At 58.3% G+C, this 21,827-nt stretch overlaps 4 protein-coding genes across 4 annotated transcripts; 2 read left to right on the forward strand and 2 right to left on the reverse strand.

The window, feature by feature from the left end:
• Positions 1-12,287: 12,287 nt before the first annotated feature.
• Positions 12,288-13,605, forward strand: SCHCODRAFT_02702268 (uncharacterized protein; the record flags this gene model as incomplete). Its single annotated transcript, XM_003031272.2, has 7 exons — positions 12,288-12,455; positions 12,511-12,702; positions 12,755-12,852; positions 12,903-13,057; positions 13,108-13,366; positions 13,415-13,528; positions 13,578-13,605. The coding sequence occupies 7 exons, from the start codon at positions 12,288-12,290 to the stop codon at positions 13,603-13,605; spliced, it is 1,014 nt and encodes a 337-aa protein (XP_003031318.1).
• A 258-nt stretch (positions 13,606-13,863) lies between these two features.
• Positions 13,864-16,117, reverse strand: SCHCODRAFT_02629290 (DUF455-domain-containing protein). The gene is made up of 8 exons (XM_003030879.3): positions 15,867-16,117; positions 15,650-15,810; positions 15,432-15,592; positions 15,169-15,374; positions 15,099-15,110; positions 14,951-15,049; positions 14,596-14,865; positions 13,864-14,470 (listed from the first exon to the last, which is right to left on the reverse strand). Exons 1-8 carry the CDS (start codon positions 15,941-15,943, stop codon positions 14,140-14,142), a joined length of 1,317 nt encoding a protein of 438 aa, XP_003030925.2. The 5' UTR covers positions 15,944-16,117; the 3' UTR covers positions 13,864-14,139.
• Positions 16,118-16,374: 257 nt separating this feature from the next.
• Positions 16,375-18,137, forward strand: SCHCODRAFT_02629298 (uncharacterized protein). The gene is made up of 5 exons (XM_003031271.2): positions 16,375-16,558; positions 16,620-16,759; positions 16,806-16,968; positions 17,109-17,333; positions 17,453-18,137. The coding sequence occupies exons 1-5, from the start codon at positions 16,445-16,447 to the stop codon at positions 18,011-18,013; spliced, it is 1,203 nt and encodes a 400-aa protein (XP_003031317.1). The 5' UTR covers positions 16,375-16,444; the 3' UTR covers positions 18,014-18,137.
• A 112-nt stretch (positions 18,138-18,249) lies between these two features.
• On the reverse strand, positions 18,250-20,942 carry SCHCODRAFT_02629302 (uncharacterized protein). Its single transcript, XM_003030878.2, has 10 exons — positions 20,722-20,942; positions 20,393-20,663; positions 20,110-20,264; positions 19,756-19,888; positions 19,630-19,688; positions 19,462-19,573; positions 19,299-19,408; positions 19,008-19,204; positions 18,727-18,865; positions 18,250-18,625 (listed from the first exon to the last, which is right to left on the reverse strand). The coding sequence occupies exons 1-10, from the start codon at positions 20,872-20,874 to the stop codon at positions 18,545-18,547; spliced, it is 1,410 nt and encodes a 469-aa protein (XP_003030924.1). The 5' UTR covers positions 20,875-20,942; the 3' UTR covers positions 18,250-18,544.
• Between the last annotated feature and the right edge of the window lie 885 nt (positions 20,943-21,827).

Raw genomic sequence — 21,827 nt, forward strand, 5'->3', positions numbered from 1 at the left:
TAGCTGAGTAGCGATGGAGACCACCGAAGGATAGTTGTGAAACGGACTCAGTAATGCAGCTGATTCTTGGCGCTCGTACAAGACTAATACGGCCGGAACACGAAAACTTATATCGATGCGACGCCTCTGCCTCTATCCCTCCTTGTTCCAACCATCTCTGGACGCCTCCGATCTCGTTTGAAAAAATCATTTTTAGTGTGATCACATAAAAACTCGCGTATACACGTCGGTAAGAAGTTGAAACCGTAGTTCGTCGCCCGCTCAAGGTCGAACGCTGACCGCGAGCGGCGGCCATAAAGGGTGCATCGTGGCCTCGACGAGAATAAGGGGATGCGACGAAGATGAATCCTCGAGAGGGAAGATCCGCATATCGGGGTCCGCGGCAGGCCTGAGGGCATCGACAACGCCACGCGCGCGACCGGCTGGGTACTGAGCCAGGACTGCAGGTGACGGACGACGAAATCCCAGACGATGAGTGACAGCATGTGTATGTCGCGCGCGGTCAAAGCGTCAGTGATCAGCGTGAGCGGCAGGCGGCAATCGATAGGAAGAGATCGTCTACCCTCGCGCTCATCGCGGCCCTTGCATGTCTGGCGGTGTGATCCCCCCTTCCAGTGAAGTCGCTGACAAGCTTTTGAACAGTACACCGCACGCGCGCAAGCGCAGGCGTAGACGCGTTGATAGTGTCCACTGTCATACTAGTGATGCCATCGACTCGAAATTCTCGACAAGCTCGCGGACGATGATGGAGAGCAGGTGCATGTCGCGTGCGGTCATGGTGTCCGGGCGGGGCGTCAGAGACCGCAATGGACAGAGGATAGCACGCAAAGAGTACGTACCCTCGCGCTTGCCGCGACCATGACGGTGTGCGCACTCCTGCCAGTGGCGTCGCTGGCACGCCTTCGAGCAGTACAACACCCGTGCGCACGCGCAGGCTCGGACGCGGCGAGGGTGCGCGCCCGTGCACTATGGCCGTCATCAGCGTTCGGCGAGGCAAATGTAATCAGGATGGCACGCACTCTGCGGTTCGAGCACCGTGCGTCCGTGGGCCATACCTGCGAGGCCCGGTTGAGCACATCGACACTGTGCACAAGAGTGCACGAATCTGTTCCCGGGTGCAAGGGCGGCAGACGCGGTCCAGAATCGCATCCCGCAGCGCGGTAGAAGCTAGCTGACTCGGCTGACGAGACAGATGCGAGGGATCCAATCGATTCAACAAGGCCGCTCCTGATAGCAACGACCGTTGCTACTTGACTGCTCTGTCGTATCGCGGCAAAGCTCGTTCCAGAGCATGTCCAAGGTTGGGGGGTCAAGGATTGTGAGAGGGGCGACAGAGAGATGCATGACCATCGGCAGAGTCGTGACGATGAAACGCGCCGAGATGTTGTCACCGAAAACCAGGAGAAGACGTTCAGGTGGCATGCTAATATTCGATCACCGCTGTCCCCCTCGATGCCGAGCATGCGAACATGTCGTGCAACGACCCTGAGAGCGAGCTACTGATCGCCATCCAGGACCGTCCCTAGCGCATACGCCCCTAGATATTGACCAATCTGTCCGAGCGTGCCACAGGCGTCGATACAGCGTAGGATTCGCCAGCCACACCCCTCGGACTGCAGTTGCAGGCGTTCTAGTGCCTCAGTGCGTGTGCTGTCGTGAGTACTGATGTTGGATATGACAAGGGCCAGCTAAGAATTGCGCAGGTACAACGTTAGCAAAGCGGAGAGCGGGCCGTGGTCGATAGCCAGAAACGAATTGTAATCGTCGGAAGACCATTGATCCCCAGCAATGCAGACGAGCCCATCTTGAGCCTGTAGTGTCGCGAAGATAGCCAGGTACTTGTCGCGGAGAGAGAGCTGCCTGAACTCGTGAACAGGCACACTCATGTAGAATATCCAGCTATAGAGCGCCGACCAGAGAGACAGTGACAATCACCGTGTCGACCAAGACGCACGGTGAGGCGAGTACGGTGACGCGGAGAGCGGGCCGGGCTCGGCTCACGGAGATGATGAAGAAGATTCCCACGAGGTTACTCTGTAACGAAGTCTCGATTGAAAACCTTGCCCTCCTCCCTTGGAGGAGGGCCCTTTTATACCTACAGCTGTAAGTAGTCATAACTAGTCACGGAGTATATATACGAGTCATAAGAAACCAGGAGAACCTCAAGGAACTCCAAAGGAAATACCCCCGCGAGGGGTGAAGGCAGAGCACGTGGCGTCGGCTAAGGCCGAGGCGTCACATACCCCCCTCCAGCGCCTTCTAAGGCGCTCTGTAAGTACAGTAGCAACCAGTAAGTAGCACGTATGTATAGAATAGAAACGAGTCTTTGTTTTTGTATATATTTCGAACCTTTTCTGTAAGTAACTTTCGAGCCGTTGTTCTGATGATCTCTAGTAAGTAGTAAGTAACTACTGGTTCCCCTTGCCCTCGCGCCGCTTGGCACGGTTCGCCTCGAAGGCCTGCTGGCGGCGGGCGTTCGACAAGCGCCCCTGCATCGCCTCGATGGCCGTCACCTCACGAAGGAGGAGCTCCTCGTTGGTGGGCTCGGGCACCTTGCCCTCCACCTCGTCCATGTAGCGATGCGCGGCCGCTCCGCTGCTGATGTCGAGGATCTGACGCACCCAGAAGGTCCGATCAATGCGCTGCTCGTCGGGGATGGGTCGGACTTTGCCGGTCGCGAGGTCGATCGGGCACATGTGCTTGCCGAAGTCGGCGCGCTGGAGGATTTCCACGAACTCGGCATAGCCGGACGGGACCTCAACAACGTCGTGGCGGATTCCAGTAGCAGTGATGCCGTCGCTGAAGCGCATGTACTCGACGAGGATGGTGAGTGGGATGCGGTAACTGAAGAGGTATTCTTCAGGGTCGTTGCGCGCGTAGATAGGGATGACGAGGCGGCGTCCGCGGATCTCCCACGTCATGGGAACGATGCGGCGGTGGGCGAATTGGGCCGGGCCACGTGGCTTGGCGCGGCCGAGGAGGAAGCCGTCGTCCTCGGAGGCGCGCTTGGCGGGCGTCGTCTCAGCGGCGGCGGACGGAGGCGCGGTCTTATCCGCACCAGCGTCGGCGGCGGCGTTGACGCGCGGGATGGGTTGCTTCATGACGTCGGAGCGCGCGGCTTCCTGCTGGCGGATGCGGTCGGCGATGATACCGGCATTGTACTTGGCGCGGGCGGCCTCCTTTGCGCGGAGCGCGGCGGCGGTGTCGACAGGCGGCTCGCTGTCGATGAGAGTGGAGGCGGCAGAGCCGGCGGCGTCGAGGACGGACGACATCGTCTTGGGCGCGGGTGCCGGCGGGGCGGCCTCGGAACTGGGTGGGTCGACATCCATCGGTTGGACCGAGTCCGCCTTGTTGCCATTTTTGATCGCCGGCGCCGTTTTGGCCTTGGTGTGGGAACGGGTACCGACACGGTTGACGTTGGGCGAAGGGGAAGGAGAGTTGGGAAGCGGAGGTAAGGTAGAAGTATCCATAGTATGTATGTAGAGAGAGGAAGAGGAAATGGAGTTGGTTTGGCATACTGACTGTCCATCCCTTTTAAGGGGATCCCAGCTAAGCCCATTACCCGATTCGTCGTGAATCTCGCCATCGGGAACACGAGGCTCGATCGTGAGTTCGAGATTCCCTACATACAATTGGATATCCCCGGGGTCTGGTTCAGATCCAGCCGGGAGATCACCCGCTTTGTCAACGCCAAGCGCCTCAAGGTACTGCTTGACCTTCTCGAGGGTGGCAACATTCTTGATCGGGATCCAGGACATGTCGCCTGGCTTCCACTTCACCTTGAGTACTGCATCAGCACCCTTGCCGTGATGTCCCACAATCTCCTCAATTGCCCATTCTTTCTCCCAGGCACCGAAGTCGGCCACCTGAGTCTCAAGGCGGCCCGGAAATAGCCGATCATCATTGGGAATATGAATTCTCAATAGAGACGCGTGGAAGCGCGGGTGTATTCCCCGCTGCTTCAACTCCTTCGGGAGATCAAGAAGGAAGGCCTCATTGCCTAGATCCTTCAGGATGCGGTATGGTCCAATGAACTTGGGAAGTAGCTTACGAACGCGGCCCTTCGGGAAGTTCATGTTGGCAGTTGAGACATATACTAGATCGTTCTCGGCAAAAGGCGCGCGGATGCGGCGTCGATTGGCATCACGTGTCTGCTTGACACGCGCGGCGAGCACTGCGTCATGAGCCTGCATGATGGCCTGCTTGACGCGGCGCGCATAAGTCCGCACCCCGGGATATTCCGTCGTGGGTGCGTCCTCCCAGATCATGGCGCGGGGCATGCGACCAGTATTCAGGAAGAACGGTGCATACCCCGTGCTCTCCGAGCGCACGGAGTTGATCGCAAACTCAACCGCCGGCAATTTCAGGACCCAGTCCGATTGAGCGGGCTCGACGCATTCGCGTATCATCTGGACAACTGTCCGATTGGCCCGTTCAGTTGATCCGTCGGTCTGCGGATGGTATGCAGTTGACATGCGCAGCTCCGTTCCGATCAACTTGTGCAGGTGAGTCCAGAATATGCTCGTGAAGAGCGAATCCCGGTCACTGACTATGTACTTGGGGAGCCCATGTAGCTTATAGACTTCCGCAAAGATAATGTATGCCAGAGTCTTGGCAGTCACATTAGTACGCGTCGGAATAAGATGTACCATGCCGGTCAGCAGGCAGATCACGACGAGAAGGTAATTGAAGGTCCCATTGTGATTCTCGCTCTCGGGAAAGGGACCCGTGAAGTCTATCCCGATAGCTTCCCAAGGCGTGCCAGGCACCGGCAGGGGATTCAATAGCCCGTACGGCTTGTGATTGCTGGGCTTATTCCAAGCGCACGTGGTGCATGATGCGATGAACTTCTGCACATCAGGCACCAGCGTCTTCCACCACACCTGATCACGGAGCACGGGGATAACCTTAGCGGCACCGAGATGCGCGAGTAAGGTGTGTGCTTCCTGAATAATGAGTCCTCGCACGGAGCGACCACTTTCCTTGATGTTCGGAATGCACAGCAGACGACGAGAGTCCTGCTTCAGGAAGATGAGTCCGTCAACCACCTCAAAGTTTCGGAAGTGACTGGGTTCTTCCAATATCTTGGCAAAGAACGGATCGTCCTGATACTTATCCCGGATCAAATCTTCAATGCGTACACCCCGTGTGTGATTGGGTATAGCCGTCAAGATAGGTTCCGTGAGGCTAGGAGGTGCGATATCATTATCTTCGTCACCTTCCGCGCCGACCGAGGTCGAGACACGTGTTTCCTCTGCTGAGGCTGGTGTCTCGCCTGTCGGGTGTTCTGGTTCGGATTCCGACATCTGGACAGCACTAGGTATGTCTATATTCGCATCCTCTGTGATTGGGCTGCCGACGTCGGGCGACGACGGGCTGTCTTCGACAGCGCGCGAGTGCGCGTTCTCTCGGGTACCCGAGGGGTACTCGGAAGATGCCGAATGTGATGTTCCGCTGACATCACCTCGCGTGGCTTGATCGGAAGCAAACGCGTGATGAGCTGGCAGCGCGTTCTGCGCTGCTTCCTTCTCACTCATCTCGTCTTCAAACGCGTTCGGGTCACTTGCAAAAGGTTCGACCGGGTCGTCTCCCCCCTCCAGACGCGTCGCGCGTCTATCAGAATCGCCATCCGCCGCGTGATCGCCCACAATCAAGCGGACGGATCCTTTCTTCGCAGCGAGTCGGCGAACCCAGTCGTTGAAGGCCTTCGTCGAGCCTTTCGGACGACCGCGACCACGGCGTGGAGCTGCGTCGTCCCCGCCTTCTGGCGCAATTGCCAGGGCGCCAAGCTCGGTCACAAGCGGCCGAGTAATGTCCATACCGTCGTAATCGACAGAGCCATCCTCATCAAAGGATGTATATTCAGAGGGAGAGCGCAGTGTTCCAGGTGCGTCGCCCTCGTATATGCGTGATAGTGCATCAGCTAACACGTTATCCACGCCCGGCAGGTACACGACTTCGAAGTCAAACTCGCCCAACTTCTCAAGCCAGCGCGCTTGCCGCCCCGAAAGGTTTGGCTGCCGCAGAAGATGGACGAGACCACGATGGTCAGTCACCCACGTAAAGTGGAATCCCTGAAGTAAGTCGCGATGTCGCTGCATTGATTCCACGCCAGCTAACATCTCAATCTCATGTACAGGATAATTCTGCTGAGTCGTGCTCAGCTTCGCGGAGAAGAGCGCGATTACCGTTCCGGTACGCCAATCCTCCCCTTCAACGACTACTCCTGACAAAGACGACTTAGAGCCGTCGGTCAGAAGCCAAACGCGCGAAGTGGGCTTGCCATCCGGCCCGAGGGTGATGCCTCGGCGTGAGACGCGCTTGCTCGCGCTCACCAGCCGCTTGCAATCCTCAAACGCGCGCTGCTGCGTGAATCCCCACTCCCATCGGTGAGTTTCGCCGCACAAATCGTGCAAAATGCCCAGGGGCGCGGCGATCTCGGCGACATTGTCGGCGAGCCAGCCCACCGCGCCACAAAATGCGCGAACTAACTTCTTGTTCGTAGGCACCGGCCACTTCGCGACCTCGTCAACGCGGGCAGGATCGACACGAATGCCGTTCGCATCAACGATTCGCCCAAGTACGCGCACTTCAGGCTCGAGGAAGTGCAGCTTATTAACACCCAGATAGAACTTCTCGCGCGCCAGCACCTCAAGCACGGTTTTGACAGCGCGAACATGCTCTTCGAGCGTGTCCGTGTATATGACAATATCGTCAAGGTACACGTCCATGAAGACACCTAGGTAAGGGCGAAAAATATGCGTCATTATTGCCTGACACGTCGCGACAGCATTGCAGTCGCCCTGGAGCATAACCTTGCTCTTCACGTTACCATCAGGCGTCGCCATGATGTTAACGTCTTCGTACTCAGGTAAGACACGTATTTGCTCATAGTGGTCTTTCCCGTCGAGAATTGACCAATATTTCGCAGCGGCGACGCGACGCAAGATCGCGTTCTGGTCGGGGAGCGGGGACGACAACTTGCGCGTGTTGTCGTTGCGCTCGCGCAGGTCTACAACAGTACGTAGCTTCGTCTTCTCGCGCTGATTCTTCGCGATGAGAAGCATGGGCACCGTGTTCGTGGCGGTGGTGAATTCCCACCGCCCCGAGCGCATATATGCGTCGCGTTTCTCATTCCATTGCTCACGAAAGATTGCAGGGCAATTCGAGCGACGGAACGGGTACCGACGGTCGGGGTCTATGATGGGAATCGTGTGATTAATCGCACGCAAGGGCGGGAGCTCAGTCTCCGCGATGGTCTTGCACAAAGGTAAGGCCATTTCGACTAGATGCTTCCGAATAGCTTCTAACTCGTCCGAGCCAGGCTCGGGCTCTACGTTCGCCATGAACAAGTCGTCGACGTGTGGCCCCTCAAGCGGCAGCGCCTCAACGCTCCCAATGAGGATCTTCGGCGGGTTGATGGAGAACGAGATGGAATGCTGGTACAGGAACGGAGTCCCGAGGACGACGTCGTAAGTCGCGAGGTTCAAGACGTCAAAGACGCGCTGCTCGTGTATAGCTGACCATTCAAAATCTACAGACGTATGAAAATTACATTTCGAGCGCGACCCGCTCACTGCCATCGTCATGGACACCTGGCCATCGTGCTCAATGAGCGGAAGGCGCAGTTGAGTAGCGAGAGCCGAGCTCACGAGATCTACTGACGAACCAGAGTCTACTAACGCCTTGCAGGGATGCCCGCTTACACGAACGACGAGGACGATGGGCCTCGGGATGCGGCGGCCGCTCCCCCGCGGGAAGACGGCTGTCCGTTGCGCAACGCGTGCGGACGAGGACGCCAACGGCGCGGAGCGCCCCTTCGATACTGCGAAGACCGTCAGCTGACGCCATGGAAGACGCGAAGCTGGGAAACGTACCGGCACGTTGGACGCCATGCGCACCATCGTTGCCCACGCCTGTGCGAACACGCCGGACTCAATCAGGTCCTCCGCGGGCTCGCGAAACCAACGCGCGGGGAACGCGCCGTCGGGCTGCGTGAAGACGTCGAAGCTTCGACGCGCTGCGGCATCAGCAGGCGACTCGAACCAGCGCGACATATAGCGCTTCGGGTGAGCCGTGTTCTGATGCCCACCCACGAAGTAGCGCATGCGCTGATACATGTACCAGTACCAGACGTTGATACCGGCGTCAATGTCCTTGAGACGAAGACCCCACGACACGCCCAGGAGCGTGTCGCACACGAGGATGACCGGCGACCCAGAGTACGGCCGGAAGGCGTAGAAGCGGGAGAGGTCAGCGCGACGCTGCTCCTCGCCGACTACGCGTCTGACTGCCCAGTTGAGGGCGTAAGCGACGCTCTCGGGCACGAGATCCCCGAGGGTAGTGCCCGTGGAGTAGAGGTACGCCATGCGACGAGCCTGTGAGGTGTCCATCCCGAAGTCGACGCATATCTGACGCGCAACGTAGTCCTCCATCGAGAAGCCTTCGCGGATGAAGAACGCATTCGGGATGCGAAGCGGAGCCAGTTCGCGACGCCCAGCTTCGGCCTCAACAGTCTCGAAGAGGGAGACACAATCGTCCTGGGTCTGGACTGGCAGGAAACGGACGGGCGCGCCATCGCAAAGATACGAGAGCGGCGCGAGGTTGTGGAACATCGCATCGCGCAGCTTCTCGCCGTCGCCAGGCCAAGCGCGCACGGCGTTCAGCGCGAACGCACCACGCACCCGCCACTGCCCCAAGTCGCCAACGTATGAAGGGTCGCAGGCGCGACCGATAAAATCGGCATACTCGGGTGTCTCGCAGAGGGCGAGCAAGTCGTCGCCCGAGCAAAACTTGGGAGGCTCGCGCCTCGTGCGCAGCGCAATTCGCGTGTAGTAGTCGAAGAGCGGCTGCACGTAGAGGTGGGGGCGTCCGGGAACGTCGCCACAGACAAGCGGACAGTCCGCGAGGACGTGTGTTGCCCACGGCGGTGAGCACGTCGTGCAGCGTGTACTGTCCGGGTTAGACCCAGGTGAGTCGTGCGAGGGTTCGAACTGAACCATATTGACTGACAATGTAGTCGTGTTAGTGATGCCAGCACGTCTCTGGTCGAGCAGACGTGCCTGTTCGATTGCCACCGAGTGAATCGCGAGACCAGGAGGTCCAGAAGACGTCGAAGGTACGTGGTTCGCTTCGGGACAGTTTCGGCTTATATGGTCCTTAGACTCACAGCGGAAGCAGCGCCCCTCTTCACGGAGGCGCTTCAGGAGCTCAGGAGATTTTCCTGGCTTGCGGTTAGGAGGGGCGCGACCGTTCGCGCTCCTTCCATTCGGCGCGGAGGTACGTTGTGACCCCCTTGCCTGTCCGCTGAATTTACCTCCAGTGGTCCTCGAGCGTTCATTAGAGCTCGAGGTGCGCGTTCCAGCGGCAGCAGACGCGTTCGCTGGCGGCCTAGAGGAGGGAGCAGAAGAGCTCCCGCCTCCAGAACGTCGGGACGATGCAGATGCGCCACCCGTGCCGCTTCCGCGGTTGGGGGGCGATCCACCATGGTCGTCAGGGCGCCTGCCCTTCGCTTGGGCTCGGGCAGCGTAGCTAGCCTGCCAGAGCTGCAGAGCACGTCGGTACGTAGGCTCTAACTCATCAACTTCTTTGCTGAAGCCGTCCTCCATCAGGCGCTTCACGAGCCAGGAGTCAAGGCCTTCCCAAAACTTCAAGACCCGGTTTCGGCTGGTCTCCTCAGTCAGCACCACCCAGAAGCGCTCTAGATCGTGCATGTAGTCGCGGAGATCGCGATTGTCTTGGATACAGGACTTGTACCGAGTACGACATTTGTCTTTGTAGTTTAGACTGAAACAGTGATCGAATAAATCTCTGAAAAAGTCGTCTAGATTTGCGCTTCGAGAAGCACTAAGCATGTAGTTCTGCTTGTAGAACCTTCTGGCCTTGCCAGTGAGCCAACGCGAGACAACGTCGGCCTGCCGAGTGGCTGCCACTCGACCATCAGTGACATACTGAAGAGAATCAATGACGAAGGTCCAGAAGGCCTCATCGTCCTCCCGGCCGTCGTAGGACTCGGGAGGCTGCGGCTTAAGGCGGCTGGCCTTACCCGCGCTGTCAAACTGTCCGTCGTCATCCGAGTCTGAGCTCGGAAGGCCGACTACACGGCTTCTGATCATAGCCATGTACTTGTCCCAGTAGGACTCGCCCCCAGCTACATAGCTCGGACGAAGCTTGTCTTCGGGACTAGAAGCCTTCGAAGGACGTTCACGATGCACCGCGGGGGGCACAGAGGCCTCCGCGGTCTCGCGCTTGATTGCGCTCAGGTCACGTGTCGGTTGAACTTCGTTCGGCACCGATCGCTCACGTGCGACGCTCGCAGCGCGCGAGCGTGCGGCGCCAGACCCATCCGTGAGGAGTTCGACGAGATTGTCGTACCTCTCACTGAGCTGGCTGACCTGCCTCGCCAGTTTGGCATTGAGGGCGGCGTAGTCCGCGGCCTCAACAGTCTTGAGGTGGAGTGCATCGAACAGATCGGCGATCTGCTTGTTTTCGGCGGCGCGGGGTTCCAGATTTGCCAAAGACACCCTTGGCCCCTGATTGGGCACTTGAGCCCGCGATCCCCGAGCTCGATTTGCGGCATCCAGGATGTCCCGCTGAATCTCGGGATCGTGTTCGACCTCGTCGAAGTCGAGATTACCGAAATTGCGTAGATCCGGGCCTTTACCCTTATCCATCCGGTCCCTACTGTTTCCGGGGATAGAGCTCTCAGGTACGTTCACGCTTTCGGACTCGCGAGCCCCGTGCTCGCTGTTCTCATCATACTGAGGGAAAATTTTATTCGTAGTATTATCTACTTCCGTGGACTCTGGCGCGATAGCGCGACTGCCCACAGCACCCGGTGCACGCGGCTGAGCACCAGCTTCAGGCACGAGGCCGTCGGCGGCATGCGCGTGGGTCGGGGACTGAGCAGCGGCATCGGCCGACCACTCGCCCTCTCCAGGGTCTGCTCCGTCGAGAGCAGACACCTGGCGGGATACCCCCACCGTCGTGGCGGAAGCACCCGACGACGGCACAACGTCGTGTTGCACCGTCGCATGCTCGATGACCTGGTCATCGGCGGTGGCAGGCGGCGCATCTTGAGCGCCCGCCGTACCCGAGTCGGACTCGTTGTCCGAGAGTGCACTAGTGAAGGAGTCGTCAGTACCACGCCACGCGGTCTGAGACTCACCGGTGTCAACCGACGCTGCGCGAGGGCGGAAACGTCCGCTGGAGTCGCGCAGAGGTTGAGCTTTTGGCGCCATTGAGATTGTCGACAAGGAAGAAAGGGTAATTAAGCCGCGAAGGGTGCCGGGTTGATCAAGTCCGTTGCCTTAGCGGGGGGAATAGGGGTAGGTAGTGAAAACTTTGCTGGTTGCTGGTTGTCGAAGTCGAAGTCGATGTTTCTATCGAGGACGTCGAGCGAGAGAGTAAAAATATGAGGCGAGTACGGTGACGCGGAGAGCGGGCCGGGCTCGGCTCACGGAGATGATGAAGAAGATTCCCACGAGGTTACTCTGTAACGAAGTCTCGATTGAAAACCTTGCCCTCCTCCCTTGGAGGAGGGCCCTTTTATACCTACAGCTGTAAGTAGTCATAACTAGTCACGGAGTATATATACGAGTCATAAGAAACCAGGAGAACCTCAAGGAACTCCAAAGGAAATACCCCCGCGAGGGGTGAAGGCAGAGCACGTGGCGTCGGCTAAGGCCGAGGCGTCACACACGGCCGACGGCCGTGCGAATTGTACACGTGCGCGCGAGCTCACTTCCACCGTCACAATAACCCCCTGCCCGGGCCTGCCGCACCCTCTCGGCTTCGTTATGAATCCTCACCGCAGTCTCAGAGGAGGATATTTGTGCGAATAGCTTGTCGGAAGAAGGCCATCGATCCAGCGTTCTCCCGCTCAGACATCACGAACATGAGCCCGTTCGTGCGAGACGTGGGGCAGATCCTGCTCAACGACGGGTCCGCATTTCGCGAACTCTGGGCCGGCATGCATCCTCCGCGCGACAAGGTCAACGGTTATCCTGCCTCCCGTGCTCACGCCCAAATCTCATGCGAAGGACTGCTTCTCTATGTAGACGCTCGTTGCAACGTTGAACCTTAATCTGCAATTCTCTGCTCTTTATGTGCTTCCTCGGAGGAGGAAGGAAGGCCTGCGAATTCACCGAGCTCATGGCCGATGTCGCCTTGTTTGGCAGCGCGGATCGGTCGACGCCATGTGATGGTATGTTTGGTCGCTTTGGACTCCTTCTTGCGTGCCACCCCCATCTCCTCCTCCCGCCGCGCAGCCCACTCATTCCCTCGCCATGTTCAATATCCTGCTTCATAAGGCTGTCGACGTTCTTGGGCTATCTCGCAAAGCGTCAGCGTCTACATCGGCGTCTTCGCAAGACCGCGACACCGACGGCGACGAAGTTGGCGAGGCACATCAGACCACGGTGTTCTTCGACCTACCAGTCGAGCTCATGGAGATGGTGAGTATGATGGCCTGTCTTTGGCGTCTTTCCTCGCTGACGTGCATGTACCCAGATCTTTACGAACTTCAGCCCTCGCGATCTCTCCATCGTCCGCCAAGTATGTACCGCGTTCAAAGACCTTGCGTCCGAGGACAGGGTTTGGAGTGCGGCGAAGAAGAACTTGCTGGAGCTGCCGAAGCCCGAGACTTGGAATGGCGAGCCTCTGTCCGAGTGGATGTGGGCGACCTATGTCTTTACTATGGAGGTGAGCTCTCGATAGTCACCCGCGCGCACACCTAGCTGACCTCAGCACGCAGATACGAAAGAAGCTGAGCATCGACGCTCCAGCATACAGCAACTGGGTCGAGGTGTATGAACCGGCCTGGAAGGCGGCGGATGCGGAGAACAAGGACAAGTGCGTTCGAGCTGTCGGGCTGGCTTCGTACGCTGATTTGATTGCGTCAGGATCGCCACATTCGTGCAATGGGACGCGAAGCGAGAGGGAAAAGTCCTGCCCAAGAAGGACATCACCCATCGTACCCGCCTGTATATGCGCATGCCCGCCTGCATCGTCCTGTTTGATGCATTCCGCCGCGATCTGGAAGTCATTGACTATACCTGTACGTCGTCTAGCACGCGCATATATCCGCCATTTACCTACGTTGTCTAGCATGGACGCTGGCTCTCCCTACCATCTTGCAACAAGCCAACCTCGTTGGCGCTGGCGACATTACCGAGTTACCGGAAGGCTATATGGTCGCCGAATCGGACATGGTCGTCTGTCCCGCATGCGCCGCTGAGTCAGGGGAATCGGCCAAGTCTACGGACACCAAGCCGCAAGCAGTGAAGCGCGCCGACAAGGCCCGTCCGTGGCGCTGGGAGGGATCACGCATCCCGGTTAAGGGGCTTTACGACCATTATGTTGCGAAGTGAGCGTTTTCTTGTCTCGAATGTTAATGGCTGACGACGTCGTTTAGGCACGTTGATCTCGCACCCCCGACTATCCCGAACCTCTTCATTGGGTGTGAGTTATGCCCGTTGAAGTCGCAGACGTACTCAGGTCCCGGTATCATTGCCCATATGCGCCGCGTGTACGCATATATCCTGCTTCGACTGATTCGTTGCTGACCTCCTCCATAGTCATGGCGTCGTCAACCCATCCACCTGAGTGCGCCACCTCGTTTCGCTCTTCCTCGTCCACTCTGCCATTGTTTCGTCGGTTGTATTTGTTCTTCCCGGAGCTTGTATGCGTACTTTCCGGAACTTCTGGCTCTGCATTTCCTTGTCTTTGATCATTGGCTTGGGTGTCGTTCTTCCTCTTCCTATCATTCATGTATATGTGCTCTCTTCCTCGATTTGTGTTCCCTCTGTTCTCGTATCATCATCAGCATCTGTCCTCCTATCATCATCTTCACGTGTATCATCAGCTGCACGGATCCTGTCACCCTTGGCGAGGAGATACCTATACCATTATCGCGGACGATACCTACAGTCGAGCGTTGCATACCTACAGTTCCGCATCACATACCTAAATTCCAGCACCGCAGAGGAACTTTCAGCACTACATACATACTCCTACAGGCGCGCATATGTACTTCTAGATTACGGTCGATTGGCCCTGGATGGTTGGCAATACAGACAAGGCGGTGGCCGCCTTGATTCATCTTCTTAACAGTGCCGTGTCAGTCATGCGCCCAGCGCTTCAATCTGTCGAGTCGTAACCAATCTGCACGCTTGATGCAGTCATCGGCTTTTGTTGCGAGCTCTCCTCGGCCTCGTGCGCCCTCCGTGAGTTTTCCGCTTCTCGTGATCTCCCCGGGTCATCCAGCCCACGCAAACCCAGGATCCCAGAGTCGTCCAGCCCAAGCTCGCCCTTGAGGTCGCGATAGAAATCCGGCGTCAGTCCCGCCTTCTCTCGGTCTTCCTCATTGAACGGGCCCTTCACATCCCCGCGCCAGCCCTTCCTGACTTCCTCCCTGAACGCCGCCACCGGGTCCTCGACACCCTCCCGCGCGCACACCCAGGTGAACCATCTGTGCTGCTGCGTGAATCAAGTGCGGAGACGAGGCAAAGAGGAGAGCAGGGGTATGATATGGAAACCATCGAATATAGAAAACACCGATCTAGAAACCACCGAGTTCAGAGAGAGAGAACTTACCTGTGCCCCGTCGTCACATGCGTGACCTCGTCCGCGTGTATGACCTCGAGCGCGGCGACGCTCTCCATATCGCGCGCGCGGCGGAAGCGGGCGATGGTGGCGGGGTTGACGTCGAGCCCGCGGGCCTCGTGCACGAGGTGGATGATGGCGAGGCGGGCGCGGAGGGAGGCGGCGGAGGCGGTGGCGGAGGACCAGAGGGCGGCGTGCACGGGGAGGGAGCCGTAGGGGGTGGATGGGGCGAGGGCGGCGAGGCGGGCGGTGAGGAGGGTGCTGGGGAAGGGGTTAGAGGGGGTAGGAGGAAAGGGGGTGGGGGAGAGGAGAGGTAGAGGTGAGGGGGAGGAATGGATTGGCTTACAAGTGCTTCGATTCGTCCAGGGCCATTTTGGTAAAGTCGGTGAAGAAAGCTGGCGGGAGGTCCTTATATCGCGGGCCGAAGCGGGCCATGATGTCCCACCTAGTATCGGTCAGAGAAAGTCTTCTTCAGGAAAGATAGCTGTGCTTACGCGAGATCAATTCTATAAGGTTGAAAGTCAGCCGATCTGTCATATGGCGCGTCGAACAGAACCGACTTACGCCCACTGCTCAATATTTGCCAACGCATGCAGACTCGCCGCAGCCCCTCGCTTGGTCTTCATCTTTTCCGGCGCGACGGTGTTGCTGACGTAGAGCGCATGCCGCGGTGGTACGTCCGGAGGCGTTGGCGGATTAGCGACTTTGTTGCCGATGGACTTGAGCTTGCCGGTGCGGAAGAGGTGCACGGCGTGTCGGGTGCGTTCGACCTGCATACACAAGTACGTGAGCTGCTGTGAGAGCAGTGGTCATCTACTCGAGCCTACCTTGAGTCGAGGTTCGGGAGTGTTCAGGATCAGCACCGCCCATTCCATTAGTGTCGAAGGAGGGTCTTCGACCGGGACCACTGGCTCGTCCTCTGCGTCCCGCTCACGTGGAACCGATACAGAAGTTAGAGCATTATACTTTGGTGGAGGGTCAGCGAACTCTACGAAATGCGTTGAGAAACCTGACAAAGCAAGAACGAGAACGTCCCAAGGCTCACCTTCGGAAACAGGCCGCAGTTCTATCAGGCGCCAACCAGTGCCCCCAGAGGGCGTCTCCATGTATACGTTCTCCACGTCGCCCTCCGTGCGAATATCGATCGAGTAGGTACACGTATGCATCCCTGTTTCGCTCTTCCCCGTGCGGAGGTCGAAGTCATATCTGAAGCACGGCCAGCACTCGAACTTGGAAGGCGCGTAATTAGGACGACGACTCACCTGTGCCAAGGACATACGGCAACAAGGGTAGGGTCTTCATTGTCGTCGCCGTATTCCTCGATATCTGCATGGGACATGTCTGCGCCCAAATGCGGGCAGCTTGCCTCCATAACATAGATCTGACGAGACTTTGATGTGGTATCATTCTCTCCTACGGCGTGTACAGCAACAGATCGAGGCCCAGTTGGAGATTCAGCAGAGGCAGATTCCGATGCAAGCCTGAACAGAATCAAAGAGTGATAGTTGCCCTCGGCAGATCGAAGCGTGACGAAAAACCGTGTATGGGTCAGTAAATGTGACAGGGCTGCGACGCTACATACATGGCGCACGGGTCAATAACTCTGTATACACACTAGGATATGAAAGTCTCACAAGAGCATATCCACCATCGTAGAAGCCTGGTGATGGCCGTCGAGGACAAGTGGGTGGTAGTTTGTCCTTGTTTGTTCGAAGGATTGCCGGTGTGGGAATCGTCACCCCACGTGCCTTTGTGACCTCCCGTGTTTGACTTGGACCACCATCGCGCTTCGCGCGGCGCGCCTCAATACTCATTCTCGCAGATATATTCTTACAGGGTCATGTCTTTCAGCGGCCTCTTTAGCAGCACACGCAGTACTGCGTCGTCTTCGCGCGGCAAAGTCACCTTTATGAGCATCAACGTTGTCCCAGGCCAACCAGAATCGAGCTTTGAGGTGCCACAGCCGCGGAGTGGCGTTTTATATTGTATGCGCAAATACTTAACACATCACATAGGAACTTCGTGTACAAGACTACTTGAAAGCGTACACGACGACGGGGAAGCCACCCCCGCCGGTTCCCGAGCAGCCTCCGGACGCACAGACCCGTGCGACGCTGGGCTTGCCACCGCTCTTCCGGGGCGTACTCATAGACGAGTATGTACTTTGGTAGTATAAGGTGATAAATCATGACCTTTAATAGATCCACCGGCGCCATTGAGGCGCCGCCCGCGCCGCAAGAAGTGTACACTGATCCCGCGAAACTGCCGCCTGCGCAAGAATTCACGGTCTACGAAGACACGAATGAGCGGGTGAAGTACCAGTCTATTTGCTGTCATCCTTCTTATCAGAAGTTTACTCCTGAGGTAAGCTTTCCTCTTCGTTTGCTCGTCGTCTTCCCATTTGGGAGCGTCTTGTTCCCGCTTTGGAATGTCTGATTCGCTTCTTGCATGGACTGACATCACCTTTCTTTGTTAACTAACTTGATCTTGCTTTCGCTCGCCAGGAACTCCGATACTACGCCTACCTTCGCGGCCACAAAGAGCCGCCAACGCCAGTGAAGATGAGCCCCTTCGGGGTCGTCGAGGCGTCGACCACATCATCGAGCTCATCGACATCGACATCGCGGCCACCGATATCGGGCTACAACGGCACCGCAAGCACATCGTCCAGGGACGAACAATACCAGAGCATCAACGCGAAGCCGGAGTATGAGGGGCACAGTTTCGAGGTGAGGCTTGCTAGTTCAGTTGTCGATGCCAATACGGTCGTCGATGCCAGTTCGACCGTCGATGTCGATATGGTCGTCGATGCCATTTTGATTTGGGGGCTCATCGTCACCTTGCACAGGAACTCCGCTACGAATTCCTCAAGCACGGCCGCGAGCTGACCTCGAAGGAGATCTTCGCGTCCTACGGCGCCAACACAGCCGCGGCGGCGCCCGGCTTCATGTCGCCAGGCGCGGCTGCTCCCGGCGCGCCAGCAGTCCCCGGGCTAGGGAGTGCCCTCGGTGCGCCCGCGATTCCCGGCCTTGCCGGCGCGTTCGGGGGAGCAGGGGCACCAGGCGCCTTCGGCGCACCCGCAGCACCCAGCCCCGCAGGAATGCCCATGTCGGCCGTCCCGTCGGGGGGCATGTTCGGTGCGGGGGCTCCATTCGCGGCGGGTGCCACGCCTCCAACCTTCACAGCGGGAGCAGGAGCGCCACCGTCGGCTCTAGGGGCGCCATCGGCTCTGGCAGGACCGTCAGCGCTGGGAGGACCCCCGGCCTCGTCGTTCGCCGCGGGACCACCTGCGACACCGTTCTCGGCGACACCGACGGCACCAGCGACGCCCTTCGCGGCTACCCCTACGCAGCCCGCGACACCGTTCGGCGCACAACCAGGGTCGGCGGCCCCGAGGAGGTTCTGGTAGGAGGGGATATGTCGCGGTAGGAGGAGGGACCTTGAAGGGGATACCCTCGTAGGCGATGTGCAATAACAATGCTTGCTTTACTCATGTATGTATGTTGGAATGCATTTTTCTGTTCTCTGCTCGAGCTATGCGCACCACCAGGCTTTGGCTGGCAAGCGGCCCGTCTCGGATATTTAGAGCTTCCTTGGCGACCGCACCGACTTTCCTCTCGTTGGGTCAAAGGGTCACACCGCTGGTCCGTGCTATGCCTCGTTGCACAGGCGGCTGAACATTGCATTACAAGCCTCCCCTAGCCATGGGAGGCCACCTCCCCCATCCACTACTGTATATAAATATGGTCAGATAAATACTGAGCTTTTGCGCTGCGTCGCGGTGGGTCCAGATGACCGTGTCATGGGCTACATACACTGCGTTATTCTCGCGGAGTCAGCGATTCATGGCCTCGTCAATGCTGATATGGCTTGCATGGGCGTCTCGATCAGAAGAGGCCTGGACAGCGAGGGGCTTGGGGAGACCGCGTCGGCGAGCTGGCTATGCCGCATTGCTCGCACAAGTGAATACAGAGCCGTATAACGAGGCGTGGTATGAGTCGATGATCGACTGGACGGATGTCTGAAAGGAGCGCGTCAGTGAGCGTTATCTTCAGCGGACGCGGATGCCGCGGATGCCGCGGTTGCACGACTTGCAAGCCGAAGAGATGACCTCCTACTCACATATGTGCCCGCCCCGATGATGTACACGCCTATCAAAATGAGGCCGACGTTGATGATCGACTCGATGCTCTTTAGCGGGCCGTCCCACTTCTTCGCGCCGGGGTGGAGGGTGAAGTACGCGAGAGCCCAGAAGATGAAGCTGAAGAAGGGCATCAGCTTGAATTCATCCTCACATTTGGACGTGCCAACAACGCCATCGGCTCCATCGGCTGCGCCGGCCCTTCGGTAGCGACGCCATCGTCGCCACCTGCATGTTACAGAATAAAGGAATGGCCACTCACCCAAACCACCCGTCGAAGAGACTGCACATCAAGCTGAGCATATCTGAGAAGAACGGGATGACCTCCGCAATGAGGAACGCGATGATCCACGAGACGGCGACGATGGCGACCCAAGTGCCCCAGCCGACGAGCGTGTTTGAGTGCCGGTGCTCCGAGTTGCGGAAGACGCGGAAGAAAATGAAGCGGGAGGAGACGGACTGCAGGAGGATGTTAGTATCAGCTCGATCGAGAGGCGTGGAGGTGTAGGGAGTGAGAGGAAAGGGTAGAGGAAGGACGAAGGATGAAGCTCACCGAGTACAACGCGCCCAAGAAGTAGATCGTCGGAATGGCGAACGAGAAGGCGACCTTCTTGTACGTGTCCGTCAAGGAGCCGACAACGGGGGAGGTGATGTACTGGTTGCCTGTTCACCGAATTGAGTCTTCTGAGCTCAATGACAAAGACCTCTATACTCACCGACCCAATGATACACCAGCGAACCACACAAGGAGAAGACGATCATCTCAGCGATCGTGACCGCCCAGATTGCCTTCCAGAAATCCTTGGGGTTCTTCATCTCGGCGATGAACTGGTTGTTGACTCGCGTCAGTCATCGGTCCACCGATAGTAAGCGCATACACCCACCGACGGGATAGTCGCCTGCCCAACGAACGTGTAGGTGATGTTCAGGAAGGCAGACATCCCTACCATGAATGATTAGTTTGAGTATATGCGCTCGTAAGACATGCGCTCGTGAAGAGTGCCACTCACCCTGCACGAACGTCGTCCCCTTGACCGGGAACAGGGTGGCCTTCGGCTCGCCGAGCTCTGGCGTATAGCCGAACGGCTTGTCCTCGATCCCAGCGAAGATGATCGCGAGGAGGACGGCGATGCCCATGGTAATCTGAGAAGGGCATGAGTATGCGGTGCTGGGCAAATGGATGTGCGATAAGGAATGAATGGGAGGTGTACGGCAAGCTGGCGGCGTGTGGTGCTAAAGGGTGGCGGCGCATCATCATGGGGGAGGTTGATCACGGGGAAAGGGTGGACGCGCGCGAGGTGGACACCGAGCTTGACGGCGATAACGAGAGATACGAGGACAACGAGGGAGAAAGCGCTGCTCACCGCCGAGAATACCGCCATCCCCGACAACTGGCTCAGCGTGCGCGGCAGCGAGATGAAGAAGCATATCACTGCGCTCACGACCGCGAAGGCGACCGTGCACGCCGCCGAGTTGGACAGCGTGTTTAGCAGCTTCGCGCCGACGAGGACGTGGAGAGCTGGGAAGGGGGTCAGTATCGAAGATGGAGTGAGGATGCACGACGAGGGCGCATGTGTGGGGAACGAGGAGCATGTATGCACGACGGGGAGCGTATATGCGCGACGAGAGCAATGTATGTGCACGCACCCTGAATGAACGTGTTGTTGAGGAGGAAGAACAAGGACCAGATGTTGTACGCGAGCTGGGAGCCGCCGAACAAGCGCTGGCCGATGTCGACAATGTCGCGGACCTCGGGATGCACGAGGCAGTACTTCCAGAGGTTGAGGGAGGTGTAGAGCGCGGTGGCCGCGACACCGAGGGTGACGAGGATGCCCGGTACAATACCGAGGATCGAGTACGACCACGGGAAGGAGAGGATGGCAAGACAGATGTACTCTGAGAACAACAAGGCTGCCGTCTGTGAAGGGGGGAGCCGATCAGCATCCTCAACGTCGTCTTGGACAGCGCCAACGCACCTTCTGCCATGAACACGTCCTGTACTTGATGTGGTGCTCCTGCTCCTGCGCGATCTGCTCGCCGACGTCCCCCAAGCTCTCCGTCCCCTCCGAGTACTCGTCCACGCCCTTGAAGCTCTGCGCGTCCTTCGGTCTTTCCTCGTCGTACTTCATCGTGATCGTCGTCGACTGGGCGGAAGGGGGGAAGACCTCCGGGAGCTGCCCCACCCCATATATGCGCGATAGTCCAAGGAACGCATTGCAAATGGTTTGGCGCCAGCCGATCCAGATGCAATCATCGTCAGCTGCCGCCCGCGCGCCAGTCCCACGCCATCGCAGCCAGCCGCATACAGGCCCATACAAACCCGCTCGCTCAGGCCCGGCGCAGCGCCAGTCCCGCGTGAATGGGGCGCGGCGATGTGGGAAGCGGATGTGCTCATCGAGGGGCGCGATGGCGTACCCTCGGACGGAATGGCGCACGACGCTGACGGGATGGCGCACGACAACAGGGCCGATGGCGCCACCGCTCCGTCGCATTCTACCTCGTTTGGCAAGTCCTCCGTATGGAAGGTTTTGTTTTCGGGATCGAGGCTGAGCCTCATGGTGCGACTCCCGTGTCTCGCAGGCCCGCCCTCCGCGATGATTCCGCGCGCTGGATGCGCCTCGAAATGCATCCGCGCCCGAAAATCATCTGCAGATCGTCGCCCGCGTCGATCACCACCGCACCGCGCCTGTACTTGCGGGCGGGCCTCCGGAGTCCCCGATTTACCCTCCATCTGTCCCTCGGTACTCTGCGAAGGTGACTCCGAGTTTGGTGGCTCCAAGTCCTATGCCTGTGAGTACTCGCTTCGTCGCCTGCGACCTCTCTGGGTAGACTTCTATCGGGGGATCATGTCCCGAGAGTTCGCGTGGGAAAATCAAGGGCATTCATCTGTGATACAGGTCGCAGATCGCCGTGCAAACATGGTGTAGCTCACTACTAAAAACCTATCAACGCCACCCAGAGCGCGGGCGCATTGCGTGACTCTGATATAGCGATCCTGCCAATGGCCTCCCCTTTCGCCCCTTCCAGAGCACCATGACGGCCATGAGCCTGATTCAGTGGTGGTCGACGGTGGGTCGAATAG

This window comes from Schizophyllum commune, assembly GCF_000143185.2.
Source record: "Schizophyllum commune H4-8 unplaced genomic scaffold SCHCOscaffold_7, whole genome shotgun sequence".
NCBI lineage: Eukaryota > Fungi > Basidiomycota > Agaricomycetes > Agaricales > Schizophyllaceae > Schizophyllum > Schizophyllum commune.